General features: G+C 46.1%; 1 protein-coding gene across 11 annotated transcripts in view; it reads right to left on the reverse strand.

The window, feature by feature from the left end:
* The window catches only part of MBNL3 (muscleblind like splicing regulator 3), a 59,627-nt gene that overhangs the window by 26,058 nt on the left and 14,670 nt on the right, over window positions 1–18,899 (reverse strand). For all 11 annotated transcript variants that reach the window (XR_008433366.1, XR_008433365.1, XR_008433364.1 and 8 more), the window contains exon 2: window positions 6,928–7,092. Coding sequence is in view for 6 of the 11 variants with exons in the window: in XM_053955448.1 (XP_053811423.1) it covers window positions 6,928–7,092 (165 nt within the window). In the remaining 5 variants the exon portion in view is untranslated. The remainder of the gene's footprint in view (window positions 1–6,927; window positions 7,093–18,899) is intronic.

Raw genomic sequence — 18,899 nt, forward strand, 5'->3', positions numbered from 1 at the left:
GCACAAGGCTCCTAAGCAGATGCTCAGTTTAAAGTCTGGGACTAGCCCCTGTAGCCAGGGAGTTTGTGAGGTTTTAAAGCACCAGATTCAAAGTATTCTTGGGAATGAAACTAATTCCAGCTGATGAAAATCTCCACCTGCCACCACTGAAGATGACAGCATGTATGGCAGCACTCCTGCTCTTATAGCAGGGGCTCAAACACCCCCCAGGGAATGCAGCCTCAAACTTGCAACCATTTTTATTTTCCCTCCTGTCTCCTGCTCCACTGTGAACTCTGGGTTCCAGTTAAAGCTGCTCATACTGGCAGGTGTCTATGACACCATCCTTGGAAGCTACTGCCTCTATTTGGCAATAAATGCAAGTGTGCTTACACAATTGCCTGGGGCAGTTTTTTGGCCACACACATCATTCCCTCCTTTCTTTTGTTTTGGTACTTCTAGTCCTGTGAACTTCTAAAAGAAACCACATATGGACACAGTGTGTTCCTCAACAGCACCTTCATCCTGGTGCTTTCATGCTTGGCTTGTTGTGATGTGGAAGGAGTTAACCCACAGTAACACCAGCCAACCGTCCTAACCCAGCTTTAGCTCAACAATGCCCCTTCCTAAGGTCAGTGACAGCAAGCAGCTCCCCAGCCAACAGGAAAGGGAATCATTGACAGAATATATCCCATTTTCTCCTCCTCAGTGAGGAGACACAGCTTCCTGCATCAGTGCTGCTGGATGCTTTAAGTGTAGCAGAACCAAATAATTCTTTTTCTGGGAGGGATTTCCAATTTTCCTTCTTGTGAGCCTTAGTCAAGCTCTGTTTCAGTTGTTGGGAGACTTCAGCCACTAAAGCCAGAGATCCCCTAATCCATAGCCCTTTATTTAATAATTTTCTTCTCTCTTTCAATTCTCTGTGGGTCTCAGGCATTTTATACCTTTTGCTGCTAAAAAACCTCTTTAATTTTCGAAGCTGTGACTCCTTGAACACTTTAGGGAGAAAGCAGTATCCATTAGACTGTTTTCTTTTATGCAAGTACCAGTAATTACAGTGGTATCTGCTGAACTTCCATCACCATTTGCACCACAGATGCTATTTTAAAGAGCTTCTCTAGCCTGGTCAGTCTGCACACGTTATAGTGGGGCCTGACATGTTGTCAGCATTTGTTTTATGTATCCATAGTAGCCCAAACCTTGCAGTACACATGGCTTGCACAAATGTGCAGGCAAACCTACCCTATGTTTTTCAGCACCTAATACAGCAGAAATATCCTGACTGAGCAGGTGTGGCACAAACACTGCTCTCCAAAATGCCAGGAGATCCTTTAAAGCAAGCTTCTCCTGCTTGGCTGGGTTCAAACACAGCTAGCAGTCAGGCCAAGGTCCTCTCTGGTTTCTGAGACAAAGGGAAGATGTTCCTTCCATTGCTGAAGGAAGGATTTGTGCAGACTGGGAATGCTGAGGCCTTGCAACACCTCACACTGAGTGAATTCACCTGAAACATTCATTAAGAGATGATACACCAACCTCTTCACCACAGCTACTACAAAGGTGGAAGCAGGACCTGCACCCTGAAACACAATCCCTATCTCCCTTCAAAAGCAGTCCCTCTTCTCTCTGGGAGCAATCAGCAAAGGCTAATGGATCCAAACCCAAGCTGAAGCGAGTGCAGGAAAGATGTGCATGAGGAACACCTGAGTAGTATGATCCACCTGCCATCCTGGAGACCTGCAGAGTGATGCTCATAGGAGCAGGAGGAGTTTTTATTGCTGCTGCTGTTTGTTCACCCCTTTTCATGCCCTGACATCTGCTGCTGCCTTCCCAAGGTTTCACAAGGCTCCTTCTGCCTGCCTGCACCATGTGCCTGCTTCCCTGATGGGAAGTGCCAGTTGTGCTCCACACCCTGCCCGCAGGCTGGGGCTGCTCGCAGCCAAGCGGGTGCACAGCCAGGGAACAAGCAGACCTCACTCAACATATTAAACCTACAAGAGCTGGGGTTTTAAGTCTGGAGTGTGCAAAGCACTCTGAGAACTGCGCCTTTGTGAGCTGGCACCAGGGAGCTCTGTATTTATTGTGGCTGATGAGGGGAAAAGATGGGCTGTGCTCACTGCCAGACCCGGCTGCCTGTCTTGGATTGGGAAATCCAGTCTGGCTCACGCATCAGTACCAGTAATAGGGATGCTGCCAGCCAATTTCTTTCCTCTACGTCTGTGCAGGTCCCCCATGTCCTCAGGGAATATGAGAAAATTTCCTCCTTCAGCCAGAACCCAAATGTAATTTTTACTCCAAACAGCACTGCCCTCCTCAATGTGCCTCCTGTCCACCTCTTGTGACAGCTTTTGGCTGGGATACAGTTAATTTTCTCCATAGCAGCTGGTACAGGGCTGTGGTTTTGATTTGTATTGGAAACAGTGTAGACAATTCAGGGATGCTTTTGTTGTTTCTGAGCAGTGCTTACAGAGGGGTCAAGGGCTTTTCTGCCTCTCACCCCACCCAACCAGCAAGTTGACTATGGGGGGCAGCACAAGGAGTCGGGAGGGGACCGAGGACAGCTGACCCCAACTGACCCAAGGGATATCCCAGAACAAATGGCACCATGTTCCTGATATAAAGCTGTGGGAGGAAGAGGAAGGGAGGGACAGGAGATCTGACAGAGCAATGTTATGGCTGCACACTAAAAAAACCATACTCTCAATAATTGCTGGTGTGCTCTAGGGCAAAGCAGAGGGATTGAAAATATCAGCACTTACTCCTGCTCCCCCCCTCAATGCTCTTCCTAATTCAGGAAACACGGAGACAGGTTTCCTTGCAAATTAACTTTTATAAATCATAGCATAGAGACACTACCAGGAACTCCTTTGCAGAGGGAAACAGGTTACAGTGCAGCAGCAAAGGGTTCAGGCTGGTAGTAGCTCACAAGACTGGTTTACTGAGTATTAAAATGCTTGTAAAAATTGTAATAATTTAAAAAAGCTGAAATGGCTGTTGTGAGAACACATCTCAGGGGGAGGGTTGCCAAGAACTTGGATAGCTCTGAGCTCCTCACAGACCTCAAGCATGGAAGCTGTTGGGTTGAAGGTGTGGGCAGAGAGAAGGAACCATCCCAGGGAGGGACATTTGTCACCACTGGTGACAACAGAACCTGGAACAGCTGATTTTGTTAACAATCTAGAAGTTGCATTCAATTTGGCTAGCAGAAATTGTGCTAAAGCTAGAGAAGAAACACAGAGTGGGTGTGAAGAGGAAGGCAGAGGAGCGGTTGGTGTTTTGTCAAACACAAGCACTGTCTCAGCCAGGAAGTGTTGATTCTGAGCTACCTCAGACCCTAAAAAAGGGAAAGTCTGAAAATGAGAGGCCCACTGTAAATACAGAGGTGTTGATAGCCTGAAGGAGGGGAGAGAGGTCACTGCTAAGAAGCTATATATGGAAAGCACACAAAAAACAATGGCAGCTTACAGTCTGGTGATGGAAGCTGAAGATAAAGATCTCGTACTGACAAGATTGGAAACCTTGATATTAAAAACATACTTGACGCTGTCAGAAAACCCAAAAATCTGCTTTTCCCCCAGCGTAACTGTATGGGGCTGGCTGGCTGCAAATACACTCTCCAACATGAAGGCTGAGCATGCTGGAGTGAATCCAATGGGCAAAAGCATCCAGCTACCTACCACCACAGATGCTCATTTCCCCAACCAGTCTGCAAAGACACACTCCTAGCTCAAAGGATCTCTCATCTGTGGGCTGCTGTAGTGTAAAAGACAGGTGTTAACACCCCACAGCACTGTCTCTTGGCAGACACCAGCTCCTGGGTGGGCCAGGATACCTGCATTTATTCATTCCTAGCGTGCCTTTGACTAGAGGCTGATATAAATCAGGGTTTTGCTGCATGGAAAAAATGCCTGTGTAAAGCACCTGTTGAAATTGGCTCCAGCACTTGCTCCAAGCATCACTGGCCAAGCAAGTTGCTCACCCTCTGCTTTAACCCCTCCATCAGCACCAAGGAGTGGCAGCAGGATCCTGCTGCCCCAGAAGGGGGCAAAGGGCTGGGTTAAAGTCTGGGCTGTCTTCAGGGACATGGGTGACTCAGAACTATCAAGATAGTCCTGTCTGCAAAGACCTTGACATGAAGAAAAGATGAAGAGCTTGAAAACAAAGAGAGGAAACAGCTCCCCTAGGCAGTAGCAGAGGCAGCTGCAGAGCAGGAGAGGTGGCAGGTGTGTCACCACTGCCGTGCTCTGTCAATGGCTTGTTCAGGCACTAACAGGAAGCACTAGGCAAACCAGTGCCCTGCTCCACCACATCACTTGGACCATGGGCTGAAGCACCTCCATGGCCAGCTCCAAAAGTCTGCCCCACACTGCTGCAAAGGGACAAAGCAGGATGGAGAGGGTGTGGACTAGGCCCAAGGTGCAGCACTCTTTGGGTGGTCTTGCACTGGCACACACAGGACACAAGATGACCATATCTGAGAAACCAGACATAACATTGACCAAAGCAGCTCTTCCTATCAATGCCAGAGCCCAGCTCATAGACAGACACCATTTCAGGAAGCCTGGTGAAAAGCTGCTCTGTCAAGTACTGGTTTGGTTTGGATTTGGTGGGGTTTTTTTGGTGGTGGTTTGTTTTTTTTAACTCAGTAGCTTTTCTGGTGAAACTGCACTTTAAAATATCGAAGCATTCAGCTACTGTTTGGAGCTATTAAGTATGCTGTTTCAAATCTCATCTCTGGCAAGCATCCCAATTAAGCAGGCATCCTGTTGATCAGCTTTCTGATCACATGGGATTTGTTCTGCTGCTGCATCAGATACAATACTTTCTGCTTTGACGAATTTCATGTGTACCCAGAAGGAGGCCCCACCCTTCTCATTTAGAGAGGAATAAAAAATCTCAAAGCCAGCTTCCACTGACAGCATCTTCAGGAAATCAAAGGCAGTTGAAAGAGCAATCTCTTGTTTGTCCTGAAATTGGTGTGGAGCAAGTCAGGCAGCAGGAATCAGACCAAGAGCTTGTTTAGTCTGAGTAAAGTGTGGGAAAGCACGAAGGGAGCAGTCACTGCAGAACAAATTTTTATTTTTCTTCTTTGCCCATGTCTCCCTCATGGCACAATTTAGAAACCAGGGGCTTTTCTCATCAGATAAGGTTATTCTGAAATGAGAGCACTAACTAGACAAACCAACATATTCAGTCTCAGAGGCAATTTAAAAGGCAGGAGTAAAATTTAGGAGCATACTGGACCTGCAAGATTGCAAAGTGGGAAGATGGGAACTTTCCAAAAAGGAAATCCCAAAGATGCTTTGAATAGCCAGCCAAAGAACATCCACCGTGAATTCCCCACAGAGGAAAACTCCAAATAGGAAGGGTTTGCTTTTGGTACAGGGCTTGGAAACCAATGTCACTACTTTGTGAGAATTCAGGATTCCTTCTGATGTGGACATACTTTCAAGCTCCACAAAAAAGAGGTGTAAGATTACAACAGATACGAGCCTAAGGTACAGCAAAACTAAAGACCTTTCTGTGGCCAATTTTCTGTCTCAACTTTCCATCTTCAAAATGGGAAGAATAAACAGCATTTTCCTTAGCTTATAGGGCAGGATAAAGCTACTAGCAGACACACAAGATGATCAGTGTGATGGCAAATACAGAAAGCCCCCCAAAACACAGGAGGAATATGCCAGACTGAGGAAATAGCTGAGTCTGGTGGCAGACCACCATCATGAAGGGACACTGACCAGCTTCCTCTGCTGAAACAGGGAAACCTCCATCACAAGCTCTTACACCAAACATCACAATAGCCTCCAATGAGGAGGAACCCTTCACTGTTCTCTGGTGAGAATAAACCAGAAACACCTGAGCTTTTCAGCTGAGGTGACACAGCTGTGTCCCACATGGGCAGAGAGGCCAGGCACTGTAGGTGGGACACCAGGAGGCCAAGATCAGGCTGGTTCACAGACTTGCCACCTTCAGGCTAGAAGAGCTTGTCCGAAGGATCTGGCCAGTCCTCCCGTTTGGCACAGCACAAGGAGCCTCACCCAACTGCAGCACACTAAGAGCACATTGCCCCAGGAAAGATGCTCACTCCCAACTTTAAACTGAGAACTCCTAATTAACTCTCAGTGCAGCTTATTCACATCAGCATTGAAGAGCTGCTTCAAGACCTCTGACAGTTCTTAAAATATACATTGTGACAGACTAAAACTCAGCTGACAAGTGTCATCCCCTCCCAGATACACCAACCAGCAGACACAAGCCATCCTCTCCCTGGCATAACAGGGTTCTCCAGCCTGAAACCTGTTGTAACTGACAAGTAAAAGCAGGACAGGCAGTGAAGGCTTCTCTGAACTACCTGCTCTGCAAACATCTCTCTCACACAGGCTTCCCTTCCTCCCTGAAAAGAAGCAAATCCTTCCTGCTCTTACTCTAAATCAGCATTACTGTGAGAAACAAGTGACAGGGCTGTGACATTAGTACAACTCTCTGCTGGGACAACTGCAGTGAAACGGTCTCACTCCCAGACATTAAAAAGGATTAAAGTCTAGGTAGGATTCATTTTCCCCAGTTTTAGTCCAACACTGTCACACAGCTAGTCCAAGGGAGTCAGCATCATCTCAGTGCAAAGTAACTATCCAAAATAGGATCCACTGGAATTGAGCCACTCAGAACTTCTGGTATGTACATCAATCAACTAATCAAAATAAGCACCTGGTGGTAAGACCCTTCCACTTGAAGCCCTGAATCTCACAGCTCCTCACTTATCAGAGGAAAAGAGACTCAGCTTGCAAGGAGACGCAAAGGTAGCATCAGACGCCCCTCTGGAAGATTCTGCCCAGTTCTGTGCAGCACAGACAATGGCCTGAGCTCGGGCACAGGGCTGGGGCCTCCGTGGGCAAACAGGGGAGGGACAGGGAGCAGCGTGAGCCCGATGGGCCCAGGGCTGTAACTCACAATTGGCTGTAGCTGCGCGCCCGGTAGCATGAACTGCATCTGCTGAGCAAACATGGCTGCGGCCGTCTTCTGCTGGATCAGGTTGTTGCGTCCATTTATTTCAAGTTGTGTTTTTAAATGTGGGGGAGGGTGGAGATATTTGCAGTTCTCTCGGGTACACCGGCCCTAAAAAACATAATGGAACAGAATTTCAGTGAATGTAACACCCAGGGCAGCCAGAGAAATTTAATTAAGGATTGTTTGGGTTACTGGAACAACACAATCATCCAGGCGGAGGCGGCTTAGTAGCTACTGTGTCTCTTTTGTGATTTTCCTATAGTAGGTGAAGAGAAGAGCAACAGGACTTCTCCTGCAGTAACACTAACTGAATACTATCAGCTAAACCAAAAAGTCAGGCTTCCTGATGTTAAAATGATTGTTGTAAGAAAAAATCCCAAACAATCTAACACAAACACCAATACTTTCAGAAACCAGTGGCAACAGTTCCAGAAACAACAACAAAAATTCCCTGTTTCCTTGTGTGGGTTGCTTTTCCCCTCCTTCCCAACACCAGACCACTTAATTGGCCCTGACAACCAGACAGAAGAAACAAAACTGTCTCCACCACTTCCCCAGCTGCACTGGATAAAACTTGAAGAAGACAGCTCTGTAAGGCAGCACCTCTGATCTGCAACATGCAGGTACCCCAAGATGCTGAGAACTGCCAGTCACAGGAAGAAGAACTGAAATTATTTTCCCCCTTCATGCTTTCATTTGTCAAAAGCGATGTGTGTTGCATCAATGACTCCTTTCCCCCTGCAATAAACATAAGCACTGGCCATGCCAGTGCCTCCTAAAAAGCACTCCTAAAGAGATCACTGATGTTATCCCTGCAAGTCAAGTGAGATCATCACTTAAAAAACATGTATAAACTGTGCCTTACTTTAATAGTGTTTGCAAGTAGACATAAGAAGATAAATATCACTAAATAAGAAAGCTAGTAACAAATGTTGTCATTAAGATGAAATAGTTCTTGAAAAATAAGTTTTTTTCTCTCCCCTTTTCTTTTTGAATTTCTTCCTCAAGAAACAGAAGGCATACAAAAAACATTGAATACTTAACATAACTTTATGCAGAAATTGTGACTTTTTTGAGGAGCAAATTCTTCTGAGCTATTCAAAGCCTATTTAAATGAGGCCAGACCTGGAGGCCACAGAGCTGTTCCATGACAGATAATTAATAATGGTTCCAGGACCATCCATTACCCAGCCTATCCCAGGCACAGTCATCAAGGGCTGGACACAGAGTTCTCAGTCTCAGTGTAATTAAATTTGCTTTCCAACAGGGGCACATCAGATAACCCCATGTACCTGCCCCTGTTAGCAGGAACACGTGCAGCAGAGCTGTAACCCCATAACCAGCTCCACAAGGATACAGCAGTTACATACCACTCACCCAAGGAACCTCCTGGGATCAGCCCATGATGCATCCAGGATACTCCTCTGGGGATTCTTTAAGGCTTTTGCAAACATACAGGTGGAATCACTGGACAGACCAAGTACCACTGCAAAAAGCCAACACTGTGAGCCACTGCAGGGGCTGGTTTTGAATCCCTGGGCAGCCAGGCTCCCCAGCATGCCAGGTTGCTGTAGAGCAGCCTGAGATTTTCCAAGCTTTACTCTGCCTCCCTTCCTGGTGGGGATAAAAGCCTCAATGGGGAGAGGGCTGCAGAGCTTGACTGCAGCTTAAAAGGGGCTGTTTGACATGTGTCATGGGAACAGGCTCCTCTCTTATCTGCTCCGAGGAGATCAGAGTTAAACAAAAGGCAAATAATTAAATGCAAGAAGTGATGGGCTAAAGCCAGTGGGACAGGAAAAAAAACTACTTCCAAACTTTAGCAGCCTGGCTTGGTGGAATGAAACTCTCTGCCCAACTCCTAAAAGTGCCCAGTGGCTCCCAACAACCCAACTCAAAACAAAAGAGGCTTTTAAATGCTGTTCTTTTGGCTTCTCAGCAATCCAACAGCCCCAGATCCCCAGCAGTGAATTAATTGCTCACAGGTCCTGAGGACACAAATCTTCATCACCAGACACTTTCTCATATGTGTGTGAAGTGAGGGTAAAATGGCACCACGCAGCTGGCTGGTGCTCAGCCAGCCAGTGCCACTACAAAGGAAATAACTGCAATAATCTGCAAGGAGAACACTGGGCAGGTTTGGGTCATCCTTCTCATGCTGCACAGCACCAGGCCTCTCTACAGCCTTTCCCATCACCTGGGACCCAGCAGGAGTCCAGGGCTCAGCCTCAGAGCATATCTGCAGTGTCTCACCTGCACAGCTGCTGACCAGGAGCAGACCACGGAACCACAGGCTGCCCATGGCCAGGCAGCTGCTCGGTCCCAAGCTCCAGCCTCCACGGGCTTACACATCAGCCTCAGAAATTCCTCCTGACTGTAACTTGGCACAAGTGCTTTGGGTTGGGGAAACACTTATTTCTACCAAATTTGGAATAGATCTGTGTAGATGTTTCTACACTGCAGGAATGGAGAAGATGAAAAAAGAACTACTATTTTTTGTAAACAATACTTACACAGTTGACTTCAACTTGAGAAGGATGTTGCTATTTCAACTGAAATTGTGAATATCATTGATACCAGCAACCCCAGCCTGGTGTGAAGCTTTGTTCTATTTTTTTTTTTCCTCAAAGCAGTTTGCTTAATTCCAACAGGGGGTTCTACAAACAGAATATTTTTACTACCAATTAAAAAAACACCATACAGCACAAGGCGTTGGTCTTGCAGACAGAGTCTGTAAGCTGAAACCAGTGCCCACACAGTGCTACTGGTTTCAAGGACACGTATTTGTAAGAAACAGAGCTGTGCAGATGCTGCTGCAGAGCAAAGGCTGTGTGAAATGCTGTCAGTCAGGCCTTTGAGGGCTCAGAAAGACTAAATGAATCACTGCTACACTCAGACTCAAACCCATGCCTTTGGTCTAACTCCTCCTTGCCAACATTTTCATCCTGAGCACCACCAACCACAGTGTTTCACTGGGGCATATGGGAAGCCACAGCTGAGTTGAGCTCCCCCCTACAGCACCACAGTAAGTTCTTCATCTCTCAGACAATGAATTTTAGGAAGTGGTGATGTGACAGAGTGACACAAAATGTTCCTAGTTTAGGCATCTTGCTATGTAACAACTTTCAAGATGCTCGCTCTGTAGTGATAGGCACCACTAGTACCCCCTGAACTCCAACAGTGGTATGGTGAGCCCTTCTTCTACCCTTCCATCACAACACCCACAGTTCCTGGTACTTTCCAGAAACACACACAATCTTGGAGACCAATTTCAGCTCTACAAAAGCTGCCAGAAGGACAGAGGAGCTGCCATTTTTAACTCTTCAGTACCAGCTGCAACACAGCAGGGAAAGCAACAGGGAACTGGTAGCAAATCTGCTGTGTGGATATTGGGTTGGGGATAAATAAGGACAACTCCATTTTATACCTGAGTGGCCTAGGAATACAACATGAGAAAATACAACAGGAATTCGGCCCCCAGTTTTAGATGAGTATATTTATGCTACAAGGCACAGCTTTCCTGCAGGGAGTAGCTGTGGCTCCAGCATATTGAAAGCTCAGCACAGGGCACAGGACCGTTCCAGAGCTGTGCACAGAAGACCAACTGAGGCATTCTCCAATCTGAGTGTTGCACCAAAAAGCACCATTACAGCTCGTGGAGTGGCCATTGCACATGTTGGTAGGGGCCTGGTGCTCAAAAACTGATCTGTGCTGGTAAGCAGCACATTGAGCCTGCTGGCACCAGTGCAGCCATCCTCCTGCAACTGGAAATTTGAAATTTGCTGCTGTCAATTTAGTCTGAGTACTGACTCCAGGACAGGCACATTCCCACCCTGTCCTGGGTGGTATACAAGCCTGCAGCCAGGGAATCACCACCCAGTAACAGACTGCTGCTGGCCTTGGCAACATGCTAAATATAGCTGTATTTTCTGGCTCCTCACAAAATGGAAGGAGTCTGAAGGACCATGTTTCATCTGCTTCTTTGCCAATTACAACCAGGAGGGAAAAGCATATGGACTGCACTTTCCAAAGACTTGAAAATGGATATTAAAAATAAATCATTAAAGGATTTTATAAGAGTATCTTCTCCCCATTTCTTCCCACACACTCCCCCACCCTTACAGTAGGCTGCTGGCATGTGATTGACTCTGTGTTGCCAACTTAAGTCATGCTGTGATGGCGTATACTGTAAATGGCTGGCATCTGACACCAGCTAACGTGACAGCAGCTTGCACTGCAACAAAGCCAGCTGTTTGGAGTGCAGCACTGAAGGCAGCACACTGAATTCCAGTAGAAAAACCTACATTATACCTGGTTGTGTGGAGTTTGCACCTTGTCATCTGCGTCCTAGCTCAGCGGGATGCAAATAAGAGCATTCTGGGTACTGCACCAGGCTGGAAGAATCTTCCCTAAGCATGTTGCACAAATTCTCTCCTCCCTGGCTACTGAAGTGAGTTGAACTGTGCTGCAGAAACAAGGCTCCCAGCACAAACCCCAGTGCTTGCTCACATGTGCACCAGTAATGCAGTTTGTTACGGTCTCTTTAATCCCAGACACCAGTGAGGGGTTCCAGACACACATTTCTGGTTTTAATGACTGCACACTATGTCCCATCAATCATGAGCAGTTCTCATGTGAAAATCTTCAAGCTGATGCGGCTTTTCACACACTGGAGGCTGCACTAGGTTGGTGCCCTGACTGTGCAGTCTTTTCCACAGATACTGATGACATGTGCAATGACTGACAGAAAAAAGAATGAAAAGAGACCAGGCAGGAAAGGATTTCCATGTTTTGCACAAAACCAGGCACCAAAACACAGCTTGTCTACATAACTCTTCTCTGCATGAAGCAGCAGATTTCCCCCTCCCCAAGAGGAACTCAGTGGGGAGGCACATTCAGAGATGTGCTGGCCCTGCTTACTCAGTGCCTGTCGCTCCAGTGCTGAGGCATGAAACGCTCTCTGCTTTCCATCCCACTCACCACATGCACACTAAGGCTCTCTCCTGCCATGGATCCTTGCTCCTGACACAGCCTTGCATGGCTTTGTCATACACAATACAACCTCAAGCACCATGGTGTCTGCCCCACATTTGCAGGGCAGGCTGCAGATTCATGCCATAGAGCATGAATTGTCCTGCAACAGTGGAAGGCAAAAGGTGGGAAGCTCAGGGTTGCATCCCTGTGTCCATGCAGCACAACTATGAACAGGTACTGAGCAGCACATGCTGCTTTAGACCTACCCCTACTGCCACCTGCTCTGTAAGGAAAGAGAGGTCCTGGGAGGCAGAGTTGGTACCTGGTGCCCAAGCTCTAAGTCCTTTGCCCATCCTATAAGGACTTGCAACTTTGAAGTTACCCTTCCAGGGCAGCAAACCACCAGTGCAACACCTCAAGTGCTCTGTGCTCACTGCAGTTTGTCCCTAAGCAAGTGGAATGCTGGCTGGATTGAGTGGCCACCTCCAATGCACTGCATGGCTCGTCCAGCCACCCCCAATGCTGCACCATGCTCCTCTTACCACACAGGTAGACAGCTGCATTGGAGGAAGGGAGATAGCTGTCCATCTCACTGCTGGATCAAACGCCTTCCACTGGCAAACATCAAATAGCATGGAAATAGCATGTTTTCAACTGGAAAACAAAGGAGGCTGGAGCTGACAAGTCAGTCTGATCATTAGCGAGTGTTATGTCTCAGATAGGTGTTCATGCAGCCCAGCTGTCACTCGCTGCAGTTCAAAGCCAGCTCTGAGCACACCTTTATCTGCAAGTCCTTTCTAAGGCTAATGAAATTTCAGAAATTATACTGCCAACTGAGTCAGTGATAACTGCAACCTCACAGCTTCCCCTGAACATTGACCCTGACCCAATACATGAGGTAACTTCTGTTTTAGAGCAATGCTTTCCTCCTAGCAGTGTTGGAGCAGCTCACTTTCACAGAGTAGTTTTAAAGTGAAATTATGTAGAAAACACTCCCTGAATATGTTCTCATAGAAGGCTTTTAGATTCCCCCTACAAGCACCCTAAAAAGCATGTCTAGGATAGAGTGAAGTGATACATCTCCCCATTGCCCACACAGATCACCTATTTTATTTGTTCCCATTACTTGTGTATTTTCCAGACATGGGACTCCAACACATCAGTCTCCTCACAGCTGATTTTCAACAGTTTTGCTCCACTTGCAACAGAAACCTAAAACTTCTGGTTTAGGCTAGAATAGGAATTATTCCCTTCCTCCTTGAGGAAGGGCCCATACTTAAAGGTGTTGTCACATCTACCTCCCTTCCTTATTCTCAGCTCTAGACTATGCAAACCATCCTCTACCAACTCTCCCTGCACAGTCTCCAAGCTTTTCCTCAGGCTACTCCCCCAGTCCCTGCTGCTGTGGGTACCTGCACGGGGCACTGTGCTCCACCTAACCACTGCCAGTGCTATGCAGGTACACAGATTTTTTTCACATGTCCTGCAGATGACACTGCTGCTTTTACATCCCTACATGGCATTTTCTCTCCTACTAACAATGTAACATTCTTTGATTCACTCTCAACAAGCCTTTTCCAGAACTACTCCAGACCCAGCTATGCTGCTCCCTGTATGAGGCAGCTGATTCACTCCAACACTGTATTTCATATTGCTTTTATTGAACTCACTCACCTTTTTATGGATTACTTTTCCAATCTGTCAAGACTATCTGCAACTCCACATCTAGTTCTCTAAAGAGTGTCTGTAGTTCCTCCCAGCTCAAAGCACCCTACCAATTTAACAAGCATACTCTCTCTATTCCATCATTCAAGCCATCAGAACAAAACAAAACTGAAAGGTCCTGCCAAGCACATCCTTCCAGACAGCCACTGAACTCAGTTTTCCAAGCTGTTGTGGATAGTCACATAAAAATGTATCCTATGCTTTGTTCCCTGTCTTGTTTGGAAGTGGATTTGTGCTGCATTAAAGACTCCCAAATCTAACGCCAGCACTTCATTCTCCCTCTCTGAAATAACTCATTACAAAGGCTTCCCAGTTCTACTGCTTTTTCTGCTCCTTTTGGGACAGATGTTGGGATTCTGGAAAGTCTGTGCTCTGCAGCCCTCCTACACCAGCAGCCCTGCTCTGCTTATACAGTATTGGGTACAAAGAAGCTGGTGGTCTAAAGTTATTGTAACAGCAATAAAAAAATACAGCACAGCTGGCTGCTGACATTTTTCAAATGCAGGTGTAACACCCATTTACAGAGAGCCCAGAGACTGCTGTTATGGTGAGGATCCTGCTGTGAACAGATCATAGCTGGAAAGAAAAAGCAAAATGTATCTTCTAGTTAGCATTACCAGATGGCAATCAGCCTCGAAGGCAAGGGAAGCAACACAGACTTCCTACCATACAGAAGTTTCAATTCCAATGTGTGTGAATAAAAATGCTAGAGTTAAGGTTAATCTGGTAGTTTCCAGCTATAGATGATACAGACCCTGTGAAATGCATGTTCTAGCCAGGAAAGAGTACAGTTCATGAATACAGAATTTTCTGGAAATAGAATTCAAACAGCCCATAAAAAGCACAAACCACATTTTTACAACATCTCTAGGGTGAGTTTTGCCTAACTTTGGAATTCCCACCTCTGAGTATAAAGAGCCACCTCCCTGAGCCTGCGCAGACAGACGAGAAGAAAAATGCTAAAAACAACTCAGGTGTTATTTTGGCCCGACTCAGCTCCCCTGCAGTCACTCGAGAACCGTTTGCAGATTTTGTGCTGTTCTGAACAATGCTCTGAGCTGCAGCAGCAGCATGTCAGCTCTGACCCAGGGCTGCTGAGGTGAACAGGGACATGTCTTTTGTCAGGGTAGAGAGGACAAGAGTCAGACCTGCCTTTCCACACAGCTTCAATGGAAAACCAGAATAGCTATCACAAGCTCCCAGAGCTACTAATGTTCCCAGCACTCTCAAGTCAACCCCAGCCTGCCACTAAAACTGCAACTGAATTTCATGGCTTCAATGAATGTTAGGTCAAGCCCTTTCTGAGCCTAGACTTGATCTTGACTGAAATGAATGAACCTTGATGTTTTGCATGATTCCAAATGAAAGCAGGTGACATTTGGCAGCTATGACAAGAGTTTTGGGTCCTTCTGAACTGAAAGCTCAAAGCAAAGCTCAGTGGCACATGCAAGTGCAAGACAGCTTGAAAACCCTTGGAGCACACCAAGCAGACGCTCTGTTCATCCCACTGAAGGGAGGCTGGTACACTTTGCACAGTCCCAGTCTGCCCAGTTTTCCTCTCCCTACAGCTGTAGAGCAGAGCCTTGGGAAGCCAATCAATGCTTTAAAAAGCTTAAAAAACCCAAAATGTTATATCCCTCTGCAACTTTAAAAGAACAGGTCAGTGAAATACAATCACTTCAGTTCAGGTAAGGTCTAACTCTAGGTCCAGGGAGTTAGAAAATGTACAAGGAATGGAAAGCAAACACAACAATCCCTGGGTCCAAGACACTGATGCTGCTCTTCAGCCTCCCCCTGTGACTGTTCTGCTGGGACATTTTTGCTTTGCAGGGAAGATGGAAAGAAGGACACACAAGGTAAAAAAAAAAAACAGCATCATTTTTGCAAAAGGTATTCAAGTCTAGAAATAAAGCTGCCAACAGCCAGCTGAGGACACTGCCCATCTCTCTGCCATTCCAGCCTTTGTCTGTGAAAGCCAACCTCTACCACAGACACAAACCAAGGTGTAGGGGCTGTGTTGTGTGCCACTGGCTCAGAGGGATGTGCTGTGCTTGAAGGCTCTCTCCCATCACAGGACTGGAAAACTGCCCCTTGTCACCAACACACGATGACCAACCCCAGTGGCACGTGGCCAAGCTGACAGGGCTTCAGTCATCTACTTATTGCAGAGTTGGACAGGTCACCACCAAAAGGCATGTAAGGGACAGCAGCACTTTGCCTAAGCAGGAGACAGACTTCCCACCACATGGCACAAACAGTTTAGCAGCTGAACAATTTCACCAGTATATTAAAAATGTACACTGAGCACTGCTTCCCTCGCACCAGGGTAGGACAGTGATCAGGTGCAAATGCTGGGAACAAACAGATGCACAGCATGGCCAAGCCCGACTGCACTTGTCAGTCCTTTCAAATAGTCTGTATAAAAGTGCAAAGCACTTGGACAGGGGTGTTTGCAAGATCAGATGTGCTCTACTGGAACTCAAACATTCTTATCTAGGACTCGCTTAAAATCTGCAGCCTCAAAATGCTTGTCAAGCTTGTTTTTGTTACATAGCTCAAACCAGAGCAGGAGACAAAAACAAAGCAGAAAGCAGCGTTTCTATGTCCTCATCTCCCTTTTTGGTAGCACCTTAACTGGTGACAGCCACTCACAGTCATTGCCAATCACTTCAAACCACTGACCTCGGCAAGTAAATCCAGCTCCAGAAAGAAACGATGGCTTGTTACCACAGAACTCAAGTACTATCACCCTGACATTTAAAAATATATTTTAATTAGGAACAGGGGGGACATGCAACAACTGCATTCCAGTAGATTCTAAGCAGCCACAGGCACTAGCCTAAATTCCCAAATCCTTATTCACCTGGCAATTAGGGAAGCTGAGAGCTGCTGTGAGTGAAGTTTTGCACATTGCTGAATACAGCAATGTTCCACTGAGTTTCCCCAGGACAGCACAAAGAGGTCATGGCTGTCCTCCTGCTCTCACGCAGGATTTTCATTCCAAGCTGTTTGTTATACTTGAAGGTTCTTAAAAACTCAGAGCAGTTATTTTGTTGGGGAAAAGCCCTGTAGCTCCTTCATTATATTTTTACATCTTGACAACTCTTTCCAGCTCTGTTCCCCTGCCAAGCTCTCTTCTTTGAGGCCAATGGCACGCTCTGTTATGCTCAATGAAAAAAGTGTATTGATTTTAATGTTTTTGGTTTGTGGAACATTTAGCTTGCTCCAAGCAATGGACAGTGTTTACCAAGCCCAAGAAATATATATTAAAACAGCATGGCACTGTCAAAGTATGTTTTTTGAGCTGTAGAGCCACAGAGCAGAAAAACATGTTTATCTGAGAGATTACTATTTCCAATAATAGCAATCTCATGCCACAAAAGACAGGAATAAAGACTTCATCAAGCTCTTTTCTTTTGTATCTACCAATACATTTTGATTATGCTACGTTTGTGAACCATACCAGTCTGTTACCACCACATATTTGAAATTAGGTTTAAACAGAGTAGGATTATCATCATTTAGAGTTCTGAACTGAGCCTTTTTAATGTCTTCTAAGTATTATTCTACTACTCTCCTAGGTTCAGGAATGTTAAAAGCACAATAAAATAGGCTTCTTTAATACAGGATCAAGAACAGGCTCTCTCCAAGACAAGTAAGACTTTACAGAACAGCCTGGCCACAGACCTGCTGAAGGAAATGATCAATAACAATTACAAAAGAAGGCATTTAGTGTCCAGTAAAGAGAGCACATTTAGGAATATGTTTAGCCCTGGGATCACTGCATGCACAGAGCAGGATGCAGAGGAGGTGACATCCACCAAAGTTAATATTCCTGTGGGTTTCAATGTGGGACTATTTCTAAGTAAAAAAAAAAAATCAATTCTACCTGGAAGATAGAAACACTGGCAAGTCATTGATTTTTCTTCTATAATAAATTACAAAAAAAGCCCACACCAGCTCTCTGGAACAATACTGCACAAGTACTGTATTAAAAAAAACACCACAAAACCCCAAAGAAAAACAAACAAAATTAAACTTCACATATGTCTTCTACCTTCCATCCTCAATTGTTTCCCTCCTGATTGCTATTATACCAGGCCAGCATTTGAAAACAGCAAGTACAGTTTCTCTTGTCCCTTAAACCATCTTTTCATTGTAAATCCCATAATCCAATTCTATAACTTTCACCAGCTGAATCTGTCAAGGTCATATGGAAAGTTGATGCTTCTGACCTTCCTCTACCTACAGTGTCTGTTGAATATTACAGTTGCAGCAGGCAAACCACACGTAGCCAGAACCAAGCAAAGTACATCAAAGCCCAGGAGAATAAATGTTAAAATACTGTGTTCATGAATACAAATATCGGACATGCGACCAGCTCCAGCAGCCTCAGAGCTCAAGTTTACCCGAGGGAAAAGGCAAATAGGGAAGAGCAGAGATTGATAACTAAGTGTCTGACCCAAACCCTCCCTCCTGTCCTGCAAAGGGCAAAGTCATGCTCAGAAAACCTCATTCTCACTGTGTTTCAGAAAGCACAATGAAATTGCAAATAAAAAGATAAGGATGTGGCTAGGTTTGGTTGGGTTTTTCTAAGAAGTTGGCAGAATACAACCATTCCCTGAGCAGGGAAGGATGTGGCTGGGCTCCGCCACTCTGGCTTTCCACACTTCAGGTGGAAACACCAAGATACGTCAGAACATGATATGACAGTCCCTCTGTGCAATAGCTTGAGCCAACAAAGGAGGTGATGGCAGGGCAACAGGAGATGCACCAGTACAAGAGGGTGATGGCCTCAGTTGCCACCACAGCATTTCCTCCCTGACATCTGTCAGAGCCAGGGGTCTGATGTTCCAAGGCACAGGACACCTTTCTGCTCTTGGCTAGGATTTGCCCCACCGTAGAGAGCAAAGCCAGCTTGCCCTGCTCCTCACCCTGATGGCCCACTGATGTCCCCAGCTGCTTTCTCAGGCTATGGTTGAGTTCACCAAGGACCAAGCTTTGTCCTCAAGCTCCTGTTTCAGCTATACATGCCAGGCATATTTGTGCACAGCAGCACGTTTCCCCTCTGCTCTGGCTTTGCAGAGAAGCTACCAAGCTACAGAAAAGGGCTGTGTGCCACCAACTCCACACATCTCCAAGCAAAGACCCCAAAGCTTTCTGGTCCATGCCAGGCCTCAGATTTCATGCCCACTGTATAATGAACTTGCTGTTGGTCA

This window comes from Vidua chalybeata, chromosome 14, assembly GCF_026979565.1.
Source record: "Vidua chalybeata isolate OUT-0048 chromosome 14, bVidCha1 merged haplotype, whole genome shotgun sequence".
NCBI classification, from domain to species: domain Eukaryota; kingdom Metazoa; phylum Chordata; class Aves; order Passeriformes; family Viduidae; genus Vidua; species Vidua chalybeata.